At 40.3% G+C, this 16,744-nt stretch overlaps 1 protein-coding gene across 4 annotated transcripts in view; it reads left to right on the top strand.

Moving 5' to 3' along the window:
* The first annotated feature begins 575 nt into the window (after positions 1-575).
* The window catches only part of PDLIM3 (PDZ and LIM domain 3), a 34,009-nt gene continuing 17,840 nt past the window's right edge, over positions 576-16,744 (top strand). For 3 of the 4 annotated variants that reach the window (XM_055276594.1, XM_055276592.1, XM_055276593.1), the window contains exons 1-3: positions 576-741; positions 10,889-11,040; positions 12,614-12,698. In XM_055276594.1, coding sequence (XP_055132569.1) covers positions 649-741; positions 10,889-11,040; positions 12,614-12,698 — 330 coding nt within the window. In that variant the 5' untranslated portion in view covers positions 576-648. The remainder of the gene's footprint in view (positions 742-10,888; positions 11,041-12,613; positions 12,699-16,744) is intronic. The other variant, XM_055276595.1, reaches the window with a different exon arrangement.

Below are 16,744 nucleotides of genomic sequence, written 5' to 3'. Positions count from 1 at the left end.
ACTTGAGTCCACACTGGGACTACCACAGGACCCCGGCCAGACTCTCCTGCACTTTGGGAGGCCAAGGTGGGAAGACTGTTTGAGTCCAGGAGTTCAAGACTAGCCTGGGCCACAAAGTGGAGACTCGGTCTCTACGAAAAATAAACAAATAAAATAAAAATTTAAAAGGACATTAAGTAATTTGGCCAAAGCCTCAGAGGTCGCAATATGAATGCACTCGAAATTGCGAAATAACGAATTGTATTGATGATGCTCGTTTTCATTGAAAGCGTGGAGGCTGTGGTCTGACTGCTTTCGCTTCCAACAAAGTGCACTGCTGCGCTCCAAGCAGAAGATAAACAGGGAGACAGGTGTGACTTCAAGAGAGCGACGGACGCTGTAACCCGAAGCCCCCGCGCCCGCCCGCCGAGGCCCGGGAGGCTGCCCCAGCCGGCCCGGGCTGCGCACTCCCGCGGGGCTGGCGCGGTTCTCGCTTCCAAAGTTGGAGCTCTCCGGGGTGGGAGGGGGCGGGGAGGACGGCGGGGCGGTGACGTCACCCCCAGCGGGGATAAAGCGCCCCCGCCCGGGTCGGGGCCAGGACGCTGCCAGGCGCGGAGTGGCTGCCCCGCGCGGGGACACTCAGAGCCCGGTGGGCAGGAGGAAGGCGGCATGCCCCAGACGGTGATCCTCCCGGGCCCTGCGCCCTGGGGCTTCAGGCTCTCGGGGGGCATAGACTTCAACCAGCCTTTGGTCATCACCAGGGTAGGTGTCGGCATTCTTGCTTTTGCTGCGAGGTGGGGACTCCGGCGGCGTCCGGGGGGACGTGGTGGGTGCCCGTGGCCAAGGGCGGCCAGAAAGCGCGCGAGGGCCGGCGGAAGGGGCGCTGCTGGCTCCCAGGCTTCGGCGCCCGGCTCCGGGAGCGGCGGCAACTCCGTCAAGTGGCTGCAGGGCGGCTCAGAGATGTGACAAAGTCCGCTCTAAAGGTGTCCCCTCCTCGGGTCCGCAGCGACTTTCCGAGGAGAGCCACTGGGCTCAGGGAAGGCGAGGCTGCCAGGCTCGAGGGCCTCCCGGCCTTTAGGTATCAAATGTTTTATATGTGATAACAGAAATAAAACACACCCCATCTCCCTTCCGTCACAAATGATGGGTCCCGGGTGGGAGACAAGAGGCACTGGCACCCCTCGGCATTCCCTGGAGCTGGAGCGCATCGGAGCGTGTTTCTCGTCCGGATGAAAACTTCGACAGCGCGCTGTTCGCGGGGCACGGCCTGTGCTGGCCAAACTGGAGCCACTGCTATCAGCCCAGACAGGGCGAATATTCCTAACGCGTCCTCCTGAGTTTCCAGGCATTTTGAACACGTTTTCCAAAGCTGAGAACTTGGCTTAGGAATCACCAACTTCTAACTCTAGCTACAAAGAAAACGTCGCAGACAGTTTAGTTTACGTGATGCAAAGTAAACCACTCAGCCTAAAACGGAAAATAATGCTTTAATGTCAAAGTCAAACTTTACTTAGTGTTCTCTATTGTCTAATGAGAAAACAAGGTAACAATAAAACCTCAGGGTTTCTCTCCTGTCAGTAAATTTGTCGAATTAATTCTAAAGCATTATTTGGTCTAGCTGATTTTTTTCTAACACAATGTTTTTCTTCATAGAAAATTAATGTATTATTTCAGTTATCACATATAAAACATTTAATACCTAAAGGCGTAAACTTTCAGAATATTATACTTTTAGTTTCAGAGTATTATACTTTATTTTCTTGTATTCTTCTCATGCCATATTTTATAAATGTATATGTTATAATCCGATCTGCTCATACAGATTTTGAACAAGGTAATACCTTTTAAATTCTGTTTTATTTATATATGCCTATGAGATTTGGGAACCAACATCCTTTTAAAAATATGTCAAAACGCATACAATGGAACGTTTCAAGCCTTGTTTTACGTTTTTCAAAAACATATAAACACATCTGACATGTGTTTTTATATGAAACATGAAAACTGTTCAACATACGCCCAAAAACGTTCCTGAGTAAATTAAGCAGAAAATGCTTCAGTGACCTGGGCCAAGCAATTCCTATTACAGATTTACCAACAAAAACAGTTGCCATTAAATCTACTAAGAAATATTTTAGTTTCTGGAGTATAGTTTTTATTTAAATTGAATAAGCTTTTGAATCCTAACACAGAATAAGTCATATTTATATTAAATTCTAACAAAATAATTTTGTCACGAAAACCTTTTAAGGTATTTATAAAAGAAATATTTTGCTATTATAGTATAATTATATGTCAATATAATTAATCATATGCTTGAAATTTTGAGTTGTTGACATTATAAATGTTTATTTTAAAGCAGTACTTACATTCCAAAGTTGGACTACAATAGCTATTGGTAAATATATTTGATATAATGACAGTTATTATTAGAAATTCCAGATAGAATTGGTTTCCCTAACTCCTAACTAATTTGTATCACTCATTTTTGACATTTGGTTCAATAACAGTTTATGACCACATATTATTTCACTTGATTATGCCTTTTCTCTTTAATTAATTCTAGGACAGCAGGTAAAACCAAATTATTTTTGTATCCCAAGCGTCCCCAAAGCCAGGTATATAGTAGATTCTTATTGAATAAATAAGAATATTCATTTATTTATTCAATAAGAACTTTTATGCTTTAGTGAACACCTAATTCAGAATATTTTCACTGAAATGATAAGAATATTGAAATTTGTTAAGGAAAAGAATAAAAAGTATTACAGAAAAGTATTACAGAAAAATAACTCAGTATTGTTAAATGGCGAATTGTTGTACTGCTTTTAACATTTTAACACCGTTTTGAAAGGCAGTGTGTGAGGTTGTGTGTTATTGTACTCCCTTGCTTGCCAGGCATTGATGGGAACCTTGTATATACACGAACTCACTGAAATCTCACAATAATCTTTAGGAGAGTAGCAGTAGTGACATCCCCTTTTGCAAATGAGGAGAATGAGGCTTCAAAAGATTTATTAACCCGCCGATGACCACAAGCAGTGGGACAAGCTCTGATGCTAGGTCTGCCTGCATTCTGAAGCCCACACGTGAAAATGGACACTTGTTCCAATATTTTTAAAGAGTTGTTTTGTGCCATCCTATCCATCACTGGCCTTACTGATTCTGTCTTCAAGATCTGCCACTTTCCATTTTTTCTACCACTGTCCCTCTTCAAGATTTCCTAGCTCCACGCCTAGACATTTGGCTCCCCTGTCCAATTCACACAGCATATTCTTACCGTCTCTGGAAAATGCCAAATCGCTCCTTTCTCATTCTTAAAAATCCTTCAGCGGCATCACTGGTTTGTAAAGAGTTAAATGCATGTCTTAGCACAACATTCATGACTTTTCACCATCTACTATCCCAATTTGAGTTGCTAACTTCATTTCTTTCCTCTCCCTTCTTTGTCTCTCCCTTTCTTCCCCTTGTTGCACACACAGGCAGTGGTACTGCCCTCTGGACTACTTACGATTTCCCTGACATGTCTTTGCTCCTGATATCAGTTTTCCCCAGATTTCTTTTCCCCACGCCACACCACTGTCCTCTATGCCTGTGGAAACCACTCAAATGCCTCTCCCCAAGCCTTCTTTCAGTAACAACCATCTCATCCATTTGATTACTGTAGCTTTCGGCCTGTATAACCCCTCCTTATGTCATGCCTGTACCAGATGTTCCACTGCATCTGTATCCCACCAGATTGCACATTCTCCAAAGGCAGGAACCTTCTAATTTGGGGGCCATTCAGGGCCTAGCACAGTGCCTAGCAGATCATATGTGTTGTAGAATAAACATAGACACAGTATGAATGATTGACTGGATTGTTCACTTTTTACGTAACTTTATTATAAATAGGTGCAGAATGTGTTCTCAAAAATATTTCACAAAAAGATAAGTGAGAATTGTTTTATTGTGAGTTGATTTGTCATGTTTTTGTTTTTGTTTTGTTTTGTTTGAGACAGTCTCACTCTGTCACCCAGGCTGGAGTGCAGTGGTGCCATCTCGCCTCACTGCAACCTCCGCCTCCCGGGTTCAAGCAATTCTCCTGCCTCAGCCTTCCAAGTAGCTGGGATTACAAGCACCCGCCACCATACCCAGCTAATTTTTTTTTTTTTTTTTTTTTTTTTTTTAAGTAGAGATGGGGTTTCACCATGTCGGCCAGGCTGCTCTCAAACTCCTGACCTCAGGCGATCTGCCTGCCTCAGCCTCCCAAAGTGTTGAGATTACAGGCGTGAGCCACCATGACTGGCCAATTTGTCAGTTTTAAATAAGTTATTAATATACAAAGAATTGAAATACCAATGTCTACACTTAAAGCCACAAAAAGTCCCATAAATAAGATGTGTTTAATCAAGTCCCCATTAAATCAGCTTTTGTCCTCCTACAAGCTATACCCTTCACTCCCCGCCTCACATTATACAAATACAGACGACAGCAATACTGCTAGACAATGGGGCTCCAACCAGAGTTTGTAGGAGAGTGACAAATATAACTGCCTCCATCAATTGAAATTACAGTTCACAAAATTAGGACACAGGGCCCTCACCCCTGTAATTGTTTATAATCCAAATAATCAGCCAGATGAATCTTTGTATTATAAAAAAATCAAAAGTAAGGTAAATCAAACACCAGACATTCTCAAAACAAATTTTTAGCAACTGGTTGTGATAGACACAATTTTTAGGAAAGCAGTTTCTAGGCAATAAGTGTGATAGACCTTGTGCAATATAAAATTTAAGTTTTGGATGTTCATTTTAGGGGAGGGAGTTGTTATTTCATACACCATGTATAACTGGCCTAAGCATTTCACAGAAGAATGTTAAGGTTCACTTCTTTAAATCAGCTTTTGTCCTCCTACATCTTTTTTTTTATAAGAAGCTTCTAAAGAGTCTAAGTTTTCGGACCATCCAGAAGCTAGATCTACTCTCAGAGACAAGTTACAAATCATTTGCTTTGACAAAATTTCAATATGGAATATGGTAATTCCCTCTCATCCACAGGGGACACATTCCAAGACCCCCAGTGGTTGCCCGAAACCTACATTAGTACCAAACCCTATAGATATATATATATGTGTGTTTTTCGTATGCATGCATACCCTATGATCAAGTTTAATTTATAACTTGGGCACAGCGCTCTCGCACTTTGGGGCCATTATTAAGTAAAATAAGGGTTGCTTGAACCCAAGCACTGCAATACTGTGACAGCCAATCTGATAACTAAGACTTCGAAGTGATTCACAGGTGAAGAGTGTAGCATAGACAATGTGGATACGCTGGACAAAGGGACGATTCATGACCCAGGTGGGACAGAGTAAGATTTGATCGCACTCCTCAGCACAGCTGCAATTTAACACTTACGAGTTGTTTACTTCTCAAATATTCCAATTACTATTTGCAGGCTGCAGTTGGTCTCGGATAACTGAAACTGCAGAAAATAAAACCGTGAATAAGGGGAGGCTAGTATACAGGGCAAGCTTCTTTTGTGTACATGATATAAAATGATTGTATCTGATGCCAGTGTGTCTTTTCTCACTAAATTGTTCTTCCCCATCTTCACTCCTCCCTCCTTCCTATCCAGAGCACATCCAAGATCAAGATTATTATAACTGAGAGTGCTATATGAGCTTGAGTACCAATATAGAAAAAGTTAGTGTGTTCCTAATTTTTGCAGGCTTTAAGATAGAAAAGTGTACGACTTTAAAATAAACTACTTTTGAAATTTCATGTAATATAAACTACATTTGAAGTTTAAACTTTTAAAGAGGACTGTTTGCAATGGAATGCAATTCTTTTCCAGGGTAAAACAAATGTAGTAGAAAGGTTGACATAAATAAAAACCTATTCAATTTTGTTCTAACACAGACCACGTCTACATGGAAGTACTGGTTCATGTGTAACTCATACATCCCACAAATATCTACTGTGTGCAGAATGTCTTGTATGTGAAAGACGCTGTGGGCGTATAATTGTGGCTTAGATGGGCTTCTAACCCCTGAGAAGCTAATATATCAGCAGAAAAAACGGAACATGTATATGAACTGCCATCACACAACCTATCCAGAATTCCACAAGAAAAGTATGGTCAAAGAGCTAGGAGGTGTTGAAGGAAAGATTACCTGCAGGAGAGGCAATGCGAGATGATGGAAGATTCGGAGCTGTAGAGCGAGGCAGACCCAGATGGGAGTTCCAGGTTTTCTCGGGATGTGGGACCCTAACCAAGCTTCTTACCCTCTCCAAGCATCCATTTTCTCATTTTAAAAAAGAGATAACTATGTTGTAAGATTATCTTAAGAATTATGTGAGATAATAGTTCTCAGTAGTAATGCAGCGATGGTTCTCAGCCCCGGCAGCATGTGAAAGCCGCCCATACGACTTTTGAACACGCCCATGCCCAGGTGCAGGCAGAGATTCTGATATAACCAGTGTGGGGCGTGGCTCTAGAAATGTCTTTGGCAGGCAGGTGCTGCAGGGCTGTGGATGCCAAGGAGGCACGCGGAGTCTGTTTGCTAGGGATGGAGAATGAACAATGGGGTTTCTCATGATTTCGATCCGTGCCTGCCGTGCAGTGCTTCAGTGTGTGCTTGTCTTGCTCCATAACTATTTCAATCGTTTTTATTAACAGAACATCATCTCAGGACCATATCTCGGGCTTGCCTTAGGTCTCCACATAAATAGGACATTATAGATGCTTTATCTGTGTCTTCAGTTAGCTTTTTTTTCCCAACAGACCCAAGTAATATAAGTTGATGTGAATAACAGAAATCATCTGAGGCGCTTGTTAAAAGCAGAAATTCCCTGGCCCCTCTCCTAGAGATTCTGTTCCTAATTCCGAGCATCTGGAACAGGACTGGAGCCTTTAATGTTCAGCAGGACCCCAGGTGATTCTTATAATCACACAAGTTTGAAAACATGGTGCTAAGTGATTCACTGCAGTACCGTGTTCAGTGATCTCTCTGGTACTTTTGATATCTGAGACCCTAATGAACCTAAATAAAAAATAATCCACTGACAAACTCTATGCCTCATTTCAGCTCTCTCTTCTCCTAATTTGGGAAAACAGTAATAAACTGTGCATGCTAATACAAAGTAATATAATAAGGAAAGAATATAATAATACAATAAAGTAATAATATAAAGTAATGCAGGGAAAACAGATCGTCTAACTTAGTAAAATCAGGCCAATTTCGCAGTCATTTTCTGATCACTGGCCTCGCTGAACTTGAAAACAAGGAAAAAGTACAGGCATCATGTTTTCTCCTTCTCTCTCATTCCTCTATTTCCTTTTTCTTATCAACTCTCTCCTTAGAGGTCTCAGGACAGCAATAACCAGGTTGAATACAAAATGAAAAATGGGATCTGGCCATCACTATCAACCACCCGTCCTAGCTGACTTTGAAAGAGCTAGTGACATAGCTGTACAGCTGCTCAGCAGCAAAGCCGCAGGTTACTTAGACACCTCTTCTCCTCTGAAAGCCAGAGCCAGTTTTCCTTGTCCGGCCTCTCTTAGAGAGTTGTAACGGTCAAAGGTGTGAGAAGGAGCTTTGCAAATGTAACATTTTGCATAAGTAGAAGATGGTATTTTTAGTATTAATATTGTTAGTAAATTTTAGTAATATTCAGTATCTAAGATATTCAACTTAGATATCCAATAGTTATTCATTATCTAAGTCCAATATCAGGGGTATGGCTGTAGATATCAATAGATATTGGACTTAGATAATGAAAAGCTATTGTTCAGATGTGTGTTTAAAATTAGTGTGGACACATGCAGAAACAAACCTCCACTCATCCCACCTTACACTCATCCTAACCAGAGCTAAAAGAAAAGTTAGACTTTTCCAAATCAGAATTGAGTATTACATAACTTAACTCTATTGAGGTATATTAGAAAAGCTAAGTTAGGCTCTAAAAGCAAATATATTGAGATACACCTTCTTGTGTGTTTTTTTGTTTGTTTGTTTGTTTGTTTTGTTTTGTTTTTGGTGACAGGAGGAGGTCTACCTCTGTTGCCCAGGCTGGAGTGCAGTAGTGCAATCATAGCTCTCTGCGGCCTCAAACTCCTGGGCTCAAGCAGTCCTCCTGCCTCAGCCTCCTGAGCAGCTGGGACTATAGGTGTGCACCACTACGCCTAGCTTTTTAAAAATATATTATTTTGTAGAGACAGGGTCCCGCTATTTTGCCCAGGCTGCTCTCAAACTCCTAGCCTCAAGCAATCCTTCCACTTCAGCCTCCCAAAGCACTGGGATTACAGGCATGAGCCATCATGCCTGGCCCTGTTTTAACTCAAAGAAAATTGTTCTAGTCTTAGACATTTAAAATAGAAAATACTGATTTTGACACATTAGAGAAAATTAAAAGTTTAAGATTATTTTTATCCTTACAAGTCACTTTGGGGATGGAAACTTTTGTTCTACTATCAGTTCTGGGTCTGAGAATGTTTCTAAATGGAAAACAGCTATGAAATGCCTCCCAAAGGCTAAGATATAATAATCCCCAGTTGTCTTCACCCAGCTTCTATTAACTGTTCCTACTGGAAAATCATTGCGATAGCTACAGTGAGATGATCATAGAAATAAAGTGAGTACAATAAACATTTGAGTAATGAGACAGAAGATCCAGGACACATGACAACTTATTATTTTAGCAATTTTATTTATTTAGATGAACTTGTGTCTTCCTTAGAACCGCAATTAGATAGCTAGAATAAGCAAATAAAGAAAAAGCACATGAATTAATTACTGATCCTCAAATGAAGCATTAGAAATAATCTAGTTTCTTCCTGGAGCGGTTTGAAATTTGACTTAGTATGTATTGTTGTGCTCTAATAGAAACTCGCAAACATAGCAATGACAAGTTGACATTAAAAGCTATAATCTTTGGGTATATAGAGACTAGTTCTTTTTTATATAAGCTCTGACTTAAATGCTTTTTAATTGATTCTTCAATTATACTAAATACTGGGGTATACACTGTGAAGTATTAAAAATATACATCATATTGTGCATATCCTCAAGAGCATCCAGTCTAGTTGGGAAGACAGACAATACACAAGTAAATAAACCAACATAAAAGTACAAATAATTTTCATTAAGGAAATAGGATGTAACGGTGAAAAATGATGAGGGAAGGACTAGAGAAGCTACTTCAGGTGTTTGGCGAAGTCTTTCTGAGAGTGCAGCATTTGAACCTAGACCTAAAGGTTGAGAAGGAGTGAAGAGTAAGGGAAGCATGTCAGGCAGAAATAAAAGTGCGTGAAAACCCCAGAAAGGGCACAAGCTTGGCCTACATGAGGAACTAAAAGGAAATCAGAATGGCCACAGCACCATGAATGAGGGAGAGCAGGAATAATGTAAGATGATATGAGAGAAGTAGGCAAGGTAAGACCCATGTGAGGTCTAGGCAGAGGTGTATAGTTGGGAATTACCCAGAAAAATTGGGAGTAGGTATACTGATCAAAAGAATCATTGCCTTTAACTGAATATTCAACCGTAATAATTACAAACTTCCTATTTTTAAATACTTTAAAGTATGGGAAACCATATTTTCTCCATATTCTGTATTCTTAAGTATTCCTTTTATTCCTGCCCCTGAAAAACATGTGGACAGCATAAAATTGGATCTCACTTCTTCACCTGGTTTGATAGTCTCTGTTTTTTAAGTGATGTGTTTAGATGATTTACATTTAATGTAATTACTGCTATGGTTTAATTAAAATCTACTGTCCTGCTAGTTGTCTTGTGTTTGTTTCATCTGTCCTTCATTCGGGGAGAAGAGACCATTAGTTAATACAAACTTCCTTTGTGTCTGTGGTTTCCGGGAGTTCTGTACGCTCATGTTAACTCACACTGGATCTTTAGCAATTTGTTAATAATTTTAGCTGAATTCTTCATAACAGCTAGTATGGGAGCCCCATCTTCCTCCATGCCCTGCTCCATGCAGGTGAACCTGTGCTCATGTCTTGCCTTTGCTTGAAGGTACCTGTCTTTCCTTAGATTTCAAGTTTATTGCCCTGTGACTTCAGCTCTCTGAAGGGTTCAAGAGAAGTTATAATTTTGTGTATTATCTGGCCTCTTCTTGTTAGTCTCTACAGATTTCTAAACAAAGTGCAATAGACTGGGTGGCTTATAAATAATATAAATTTATTTCTCACCATTCTGGAAACAGGAAATCCAAGGTTAGGATACCAGCATGGTTGGGTTCTGGTGAGGAATCTCTTCTGGGTTGCAGACACCTCACTTCTTATCGTTTCCTCCTTATTGGAGGCAAGAGAGCTGAGAGCTCTCTCTGAGGCCTTTTGCATAAGGGCACTAATCCCATTCACGAGGGCTCCTCACTTCTGACCTAATTACCCCCCAAAAGTCCCTCCTCCAAATACATCACATTGTGGTTAGGATTTCAACATTTGAGTTTTGAGGGGACATAAACAGTCCATTGCATGCCTCTTCTGTGAATTTTAAAGATGATAAATAGTAAGGATTGCTATATTTGGATTGAAATCAGTTTCAATCTGAATATAAAAGTTGCCTAAATATAGTGAAACTATTCCCAAATAGAGACTTCTGGGTGATGAAAAATAAAAAATAATTTTTTAAAACAAAAAATGTATGATTCACACTGGGAATTATGTAAGATGTTTTATAAACAGATACAGTGATACAAATGTGGTTAGCAAGAAACAAAATCATTCAACATGATGAGAAAATAGACCTAACTCAACTGACCAACTAAGAGTTATCTTAAGTTAGATTTACAGTTTTTCTGCCCAGTTAAACATTTAAAATGTTACCAGGCTGAAATACAAATGTCAGGCACAAAACTCAAGATATTGCGGGATGTTGGTTTTTACATAGTGCCATGATTTCTTCCAGATTACACCAGGAAGCAAGGCGGCAGCTGCCAACCTGTGTCCTGGAGATGTCATCCTAGCTATTGACGGCTTTGGGACAGAGTCCATGACTCATGCTGATGCGCAGGACAGGATTAAAGCAGCAGCTCACCAGCTGTGTCTCAAAATTGACAGGTGCTTCTTAACTAATGGTGCTTAAATCTGATCTGTTTTGCAGGAGAACCTGAACCAGAACTATAAATAACTTCATCCTCCCAGCAAGGAGTGCCACAGACCTAGTATTTTGGCTGACTTTTTATATATCAGCTACTTAATTCTTTACTAAAGTCAGTCGATCTAGCAGTTGTTGACAAATCATTTCTAAAAAGGATTCTCTGGAATGTTAGAATAATAAAAGAGGCTAAAAGAATTTGTTCCAGTAATAACCCAGTTAATTAACTATGAAAATAGAACTATTGGCCACATAAACACTGAACAACACAACTAGTTATATCCCTGTTCTCAGTGTGGTAGAGAATGGAATGGAATGGAGAGATTCCCCTTGAAGAATCTCTTGACTTGCCCGACTGTAATTATATTAAAAACTGGTTGCTAATATCCTGTCTGCCATTGGCTGTTTTGTACAGAATTCAGCCCAGAAGAATGTTACAGGTGTGAGAGTTCATATGCACGTGGGCATGTGAAATACTGAGACGTTTCTGACCCCACCCCCCAAATACACTAAGAAATTGAGCCTGATCTCTTGCCATCAGATCCCTGGTCCAAAACTCAACCATGATAATAATAATGTGTTATAGTGGTTGTTAGTGTGTGTTTATCCTGTTTTGATTGTACTCGCAGCTTTCCCTGCTGTGCTACAGAAGGATCAATCAATCCACCAATCTGCTGTTGCATGGTGTGAAATAGATTCTTTCACTCTCTATGCATAACCTGTGTTCATGCTGAGCACACAGTCCGTTAGGAGCCACTAGGTCCCAGGCAGATGCATGAGAAGGGTTGGACGAAGCACATTTCCTTGATGCCAGTAACAAATCCACCTGGCAGATCACTCACTGTCTTCTGCAGTGGCCTCAGTAGGACTGGAGGGAAGTAGGGAGGTCTAGGGAGCTTCCCTGGTGGTCATCGGCAGAGTGTGCCTGCAGAGTCTCCCTCTCCTGTTTCCCACGGGCCTTGCGGGCCTCCTTTCTCCAGAAACTGCACAGTGTACTCCAGGCAATTTTTATCTAGTCTGCAGTCCCCAAAAGGACATTAAAAATATAAGACTTCGGCCGGGTGTGGTGGCTCATGCCTGTAATCCTAGCGCTTTGGGAGGCCAAACTGGGTGGATCAATTGAGGTCCAGAGTTCAAGACCAGCCTGGCCAACTGGTGAAACCCCGTCTCTACTAAAAATACAAAAATTAGCCAGGCATGGTGGTGGGCACCTGTAATCCCAGCTACTGGGGAAGCTGAGGGAGGAGAATCACTTGGACCCAGGAGGAGGAGGTTGCAGTGAGTCAAGATTTCACCACTGCACTCCAGCCTGGGTAACAGAGGGACAACATCTTAAAAAAAAAAAAAAAGAGAGAGAGAGAGAGAGAAAGACTAATTATATGGGAAAATACAGAATAATCAGCAAAAAAAAAAATTGTTTTTGCATAAGTTAGTGAGGGTTGCTAGTATTTTCACAAACATAACGGGAAATTAAAGTATACTAAAACTGAAAATACCATTAGAATTTGAAGCTTACAATTTTTATTTTATTTCCAGGGGAGAAACTCGCTTGTGGTCTCCACAAGTATCTGAAGATGGGAAAGCCCATCCTTTCAAAATCAACTTAGAATCAGAACCACAGGTATGAATTTTAGAGCAAATGATACACATTGTATTTCCTTTTAAATCATGGGGATGCCTTCCAAGGGGAGGAAGGGACAAATAGAAAAATTGGAACAAGCCACCTATAAAGCTGTTGTCTGTCATTCCTCTCCAAGATTAATTTATATTATCCGTGTTTTCTTACATCAAGAAAAAGAAGTGCTCCTATGTGAACATCTTGTTGAAAGTCAAAATATGCTCCCATCAGAAAGAATTTGGCTAAATCTACAGAGTCCACTTATTATTTTTTCATTTCTTAGGATGGACTTCTGTGAAATGACCGTGAGGTAATCTAAGGAGTTTAAGTTGTTAAAACAAGGCAAAAATAAGGTCTACCATTTGAAACAGGTGTCTCCAATCTACTGTTACTGTGAATTTCAATCCTTCGAGGTCTTCACCCAGATCTCATTTTACATTTTTCTTTAATTCTCATTTCTGGGATTCTATAATTAAATTTACTCTAAGAAAAGAGTGTTGCCTAGTGTGATCATGGTGATATTCTGCCATTACAGCTGAATTATAAAAGATAAAGGATTTTCTCTGGAGGCAACTGTAATAAACTAAATTAATCATCTGATGATTATCTATGTCTACTTTCAAAAGGTCCAAAAAAACCTGAAGTTAAATCAAATCTTGATTGTGATGTACTGAGAAATCTAATTAAGAAAAGCATTTTATGACCTCTACATAGAAGCTCTAAAGGTTTAGAGATACAGATACGTAAATTTACCATCCCTTTTGAAACACATGTTCCTGCTAAACCGATGAGATATTCCCAGCATGTAGTTTTTCTATATAACTGATGAAAGGGAACTGAAAACATATTTGTAGTTTATGTTTAGCAGTGTTTCCCCTTTCAAGAAAATCAACTCCTGAATTTGTCCTTCAAGTTTTCCACTTGTCTCCATAAACCTCTGATTTCTTTTGTGAAAAGATGTTGAATAACATCAGTACCTGTATCTCCTAGGGTTTCTCAAAAATCAGAATAAAATAATACAAGCAAAGAAGTTGGCATATTGAGTTATTCATAGAAATACTCAAATAAGTGGTAGCTCTCCTTATTATCAGTACGTTACCCCCACCCCAGGATGGCCTTTCTTGCTGGTGAGATAGTTAGCTGCCTACGTGATAGGACATCCTAGAGGCTAGGAATGCCTTCTTCATTGTTATTACAAGGGTCATGACAAATGGATCAAAGCTTTATTTTCAGTTAAAATATAATCTCTCCAGGAGAAGAAGGATCCTGAGTAATGTAATCTTTAGAGGAAATGAGTTTATTAGATTGTTGTCCTAGAGTTTTGACTAAAGGGAAGGTGCAGTCTGAATCTAAAATCCAATAAAAGCAAAAGTAAGAGAAAATAAGCCCCAAAAGGAGTGAGCAGGACAGAGAATATATTCATGAAGGCAGGAACCTTGAGGCTGTTGTCTTCCCTCTGAGTCCTCCCAGCTCAATAAATAGCTGACAAATGGATGAAAGGAACTGGAGGGCCTAAAAATGAGCTGTGCGTTTTCTAACATTGCCAAGACCTGTCCTGGGAGCCAGTTCTCAAAATGGTCTTCTGCCATCACTCTCAGCTGTTGCATGGAAAGTAATCTTGAAAGTTGAGTGGGGCCAGGCGCATTGACTCACACCTATACTCCTTTGGGAGGCAGAGGCAAAAAGATTGCTTGAGCCCTGGAGTTTGAGACCAGCCTGGGCAACATGGTGAGACCCCATTTCTATAAATTTTAAAAATTAACCAGGGCGTGGTGGTACACACCTGTAAGTCCCAGCTACACAGGAGGCTGAAGCAGTAGGAGTGCTTGAGCCTAGGGGGTCGAGGCTACAGTGAGCTGTGATTGCACCACTGCACTCCAGCTTGGGTGACAAAGCAAGACCCTGTCTCAAAAAAAAAAAAAAAAAGAAGAAAATTAAGTTGAGTGGGATACTTAGGCTAGGTAAGACTTTCTGCTCTTTGGGATAAGTGAGCAAAAGAAAATGGATGGCACAGATAATAAATATAATGAGAAGGGATCTGAATGCTGATGGTGACTCCCCCTGACATACTAGGTGGGCTGGTGAATAATGACACCTCTAGTCAACATTTTCTTTGCTAAAAGAAAAGAGTGGAAAAAAAAAAGAAAGTTCTTGAGGTAGAGTTCTCACTTGTATCTAGCCTTTTGCAGAGATGCCCAGGCTGGCCTGCTTCCTCCCACCCTCATCAATTTATCACCTGGAGGTGACACATGAGAAAAAGAGACTATATGGTGCTTTTAAAAATTAAAGTCAATATACATGCATTTATGGACCACTCAGCCTCTTATCATTACCAGGACCAACCGGTTGGGACTCTGCGTTTCCTTTTCCCTACACAGCACACATCCAATATTGCACTGCATCCTTTGCAAATTATTTTTCCATGCAAGAATTTCTCCTAATTTTTAAATCCAGTTTCATTAATATGAGATGCAAGAAATGAGGCCAACTAGACAGATCTGACCAAAGTACCAAATCCCCAGAGATCCTTCATCATGGTTGCATCCCTCACCCCAGCATGTAAGGTAATTCAGCAAGTATTTACTAAGCACAAAGTGAGTTTAGACCAGGATGGGAGCCTGTGTTTTGCTAACGTCTCTCCAGAATTGGAGTTTAAGGGTAATTTTCCAAGTTGTAGCTCTAGCAGAGGCTTCTTTTGCAAGTCTATGAGTATTAATTTATGACTATGGTTATTCTAAGGATGGGATTTTAAGGCATAATCCTAATTTTAAATACTCTGACCTCTTGTCAAGCATGTATTAGCCCTTGTGTCCTACATTTGGGGGTTAGAAAATATGAATAGTTATAATACTACAAATGAGAAAAAGGAGATTACATTGCTTTTTTTTTAAAGGTTAAGATTAGGTTAAGGGCTATAGCAGCCAGTCAGATGGAGCCTTTAAACGTTCCATTACTTTGCGTCATGACTAATTCTTACTGACATCCTCTCCAAGAGGCCATTGTTTGAAATGCCCCAAGATAAGAACAATTCAGTTCTACTAATGAACCAGAGGATTTCTACTCCTTATGAGACTCTCAGGCCAGATTTCTGCATGGCCAGTTTATGTAACTTTGTACTTCAGAACAGACGTTCCCTACACAAAAATTACTAAATTGCAGTGTATCTCCTGCTATCCAAAAATCCTTTAGCGTAAACCAGAACAAAATGTGCTGGTAAAAGTCGAACAGTGAGTTTCACTTGTGGACTGAGACTAGAGAAAAGCTAAGCTATGGTTATAGGGTTTTTTGTTTTTCTTTTTTTTTTTTTTTTTTTTTTTTGAGACGGAGTCTCGCTCTGTCGCCCAGGCTGGAGTGCAGTGGCGCAATCTCGGCTCACTGCAAGCTCCGCCTCCCAGGTTCACGCCATTCTCCTGCCTCAGCCTCTCCGAGTAGCTGGGACTACAGGCGCCCACCACCACGCCCGGCTAATTTTTTGTATTTTTTAGTAGAGTTTTTCTAAGTAATACAAAGCTATGCAAAAAAGATGTCTTTTTCTTTTTTATCAAAATGACAACTGTGCAAATAGAGCAATCTTCTGGACAGCAAATATGTGTCAGTTAGAGAAACAAATGCCATTAATATATCATGCTTCAAGATGTCATTGCAGATGAATAGCAAAAGGCCATGGAGCAATATGAAATTTGAGTTTTTGTTTCTCAACCCAAGTCAAACTTTTATGGTAAGTTATGTGACCTTTGACATTGGAATAAAATACACTTTCTCACTTATTTGTTGGGGAAAAAACTATATTCTACCATCCAAGCCCAGCCACAGATATTAAATGTTAGTATGTTTATTTGTGGGTTTTTTTTCCCTGTGAATAGGTTTAAGCTAAGGAGACATTTTCTTATATGGTTATAGGAATAGTTGATACAAAATTTTAGTATCTAGATTTTTAAAATGTGGCCGGGCATGGTGGCTCACACCTGTAGTCCCAGCACTTTGGGAGGCCGAGGCAGGTGGATCACCTGAGGTCAGGAGTTTGAGACCAGCCTGGCCAACATGGTGAA

The sequence above is a fragment of the Symphalangus syndactylus genome, chromosome 4, assembly GCF_028878055.3.
Source record: "Symphalangus syndactylus isolate Jambi chromosome 4, NHGRI_mSymSyn1-v2.1_pri, whole genome shotgun sequence".
Classification (NCBI taxonomy): domain Eukaryota; kingdom Metazoa; phylum Chordata; class Mammalia; order Primates; family Hylobatidae; genus Symphalangus; species Symphalangus syndactylus.
This window is presented reverse-complemented; position numbering and strand designations above follow the sequence as displayed.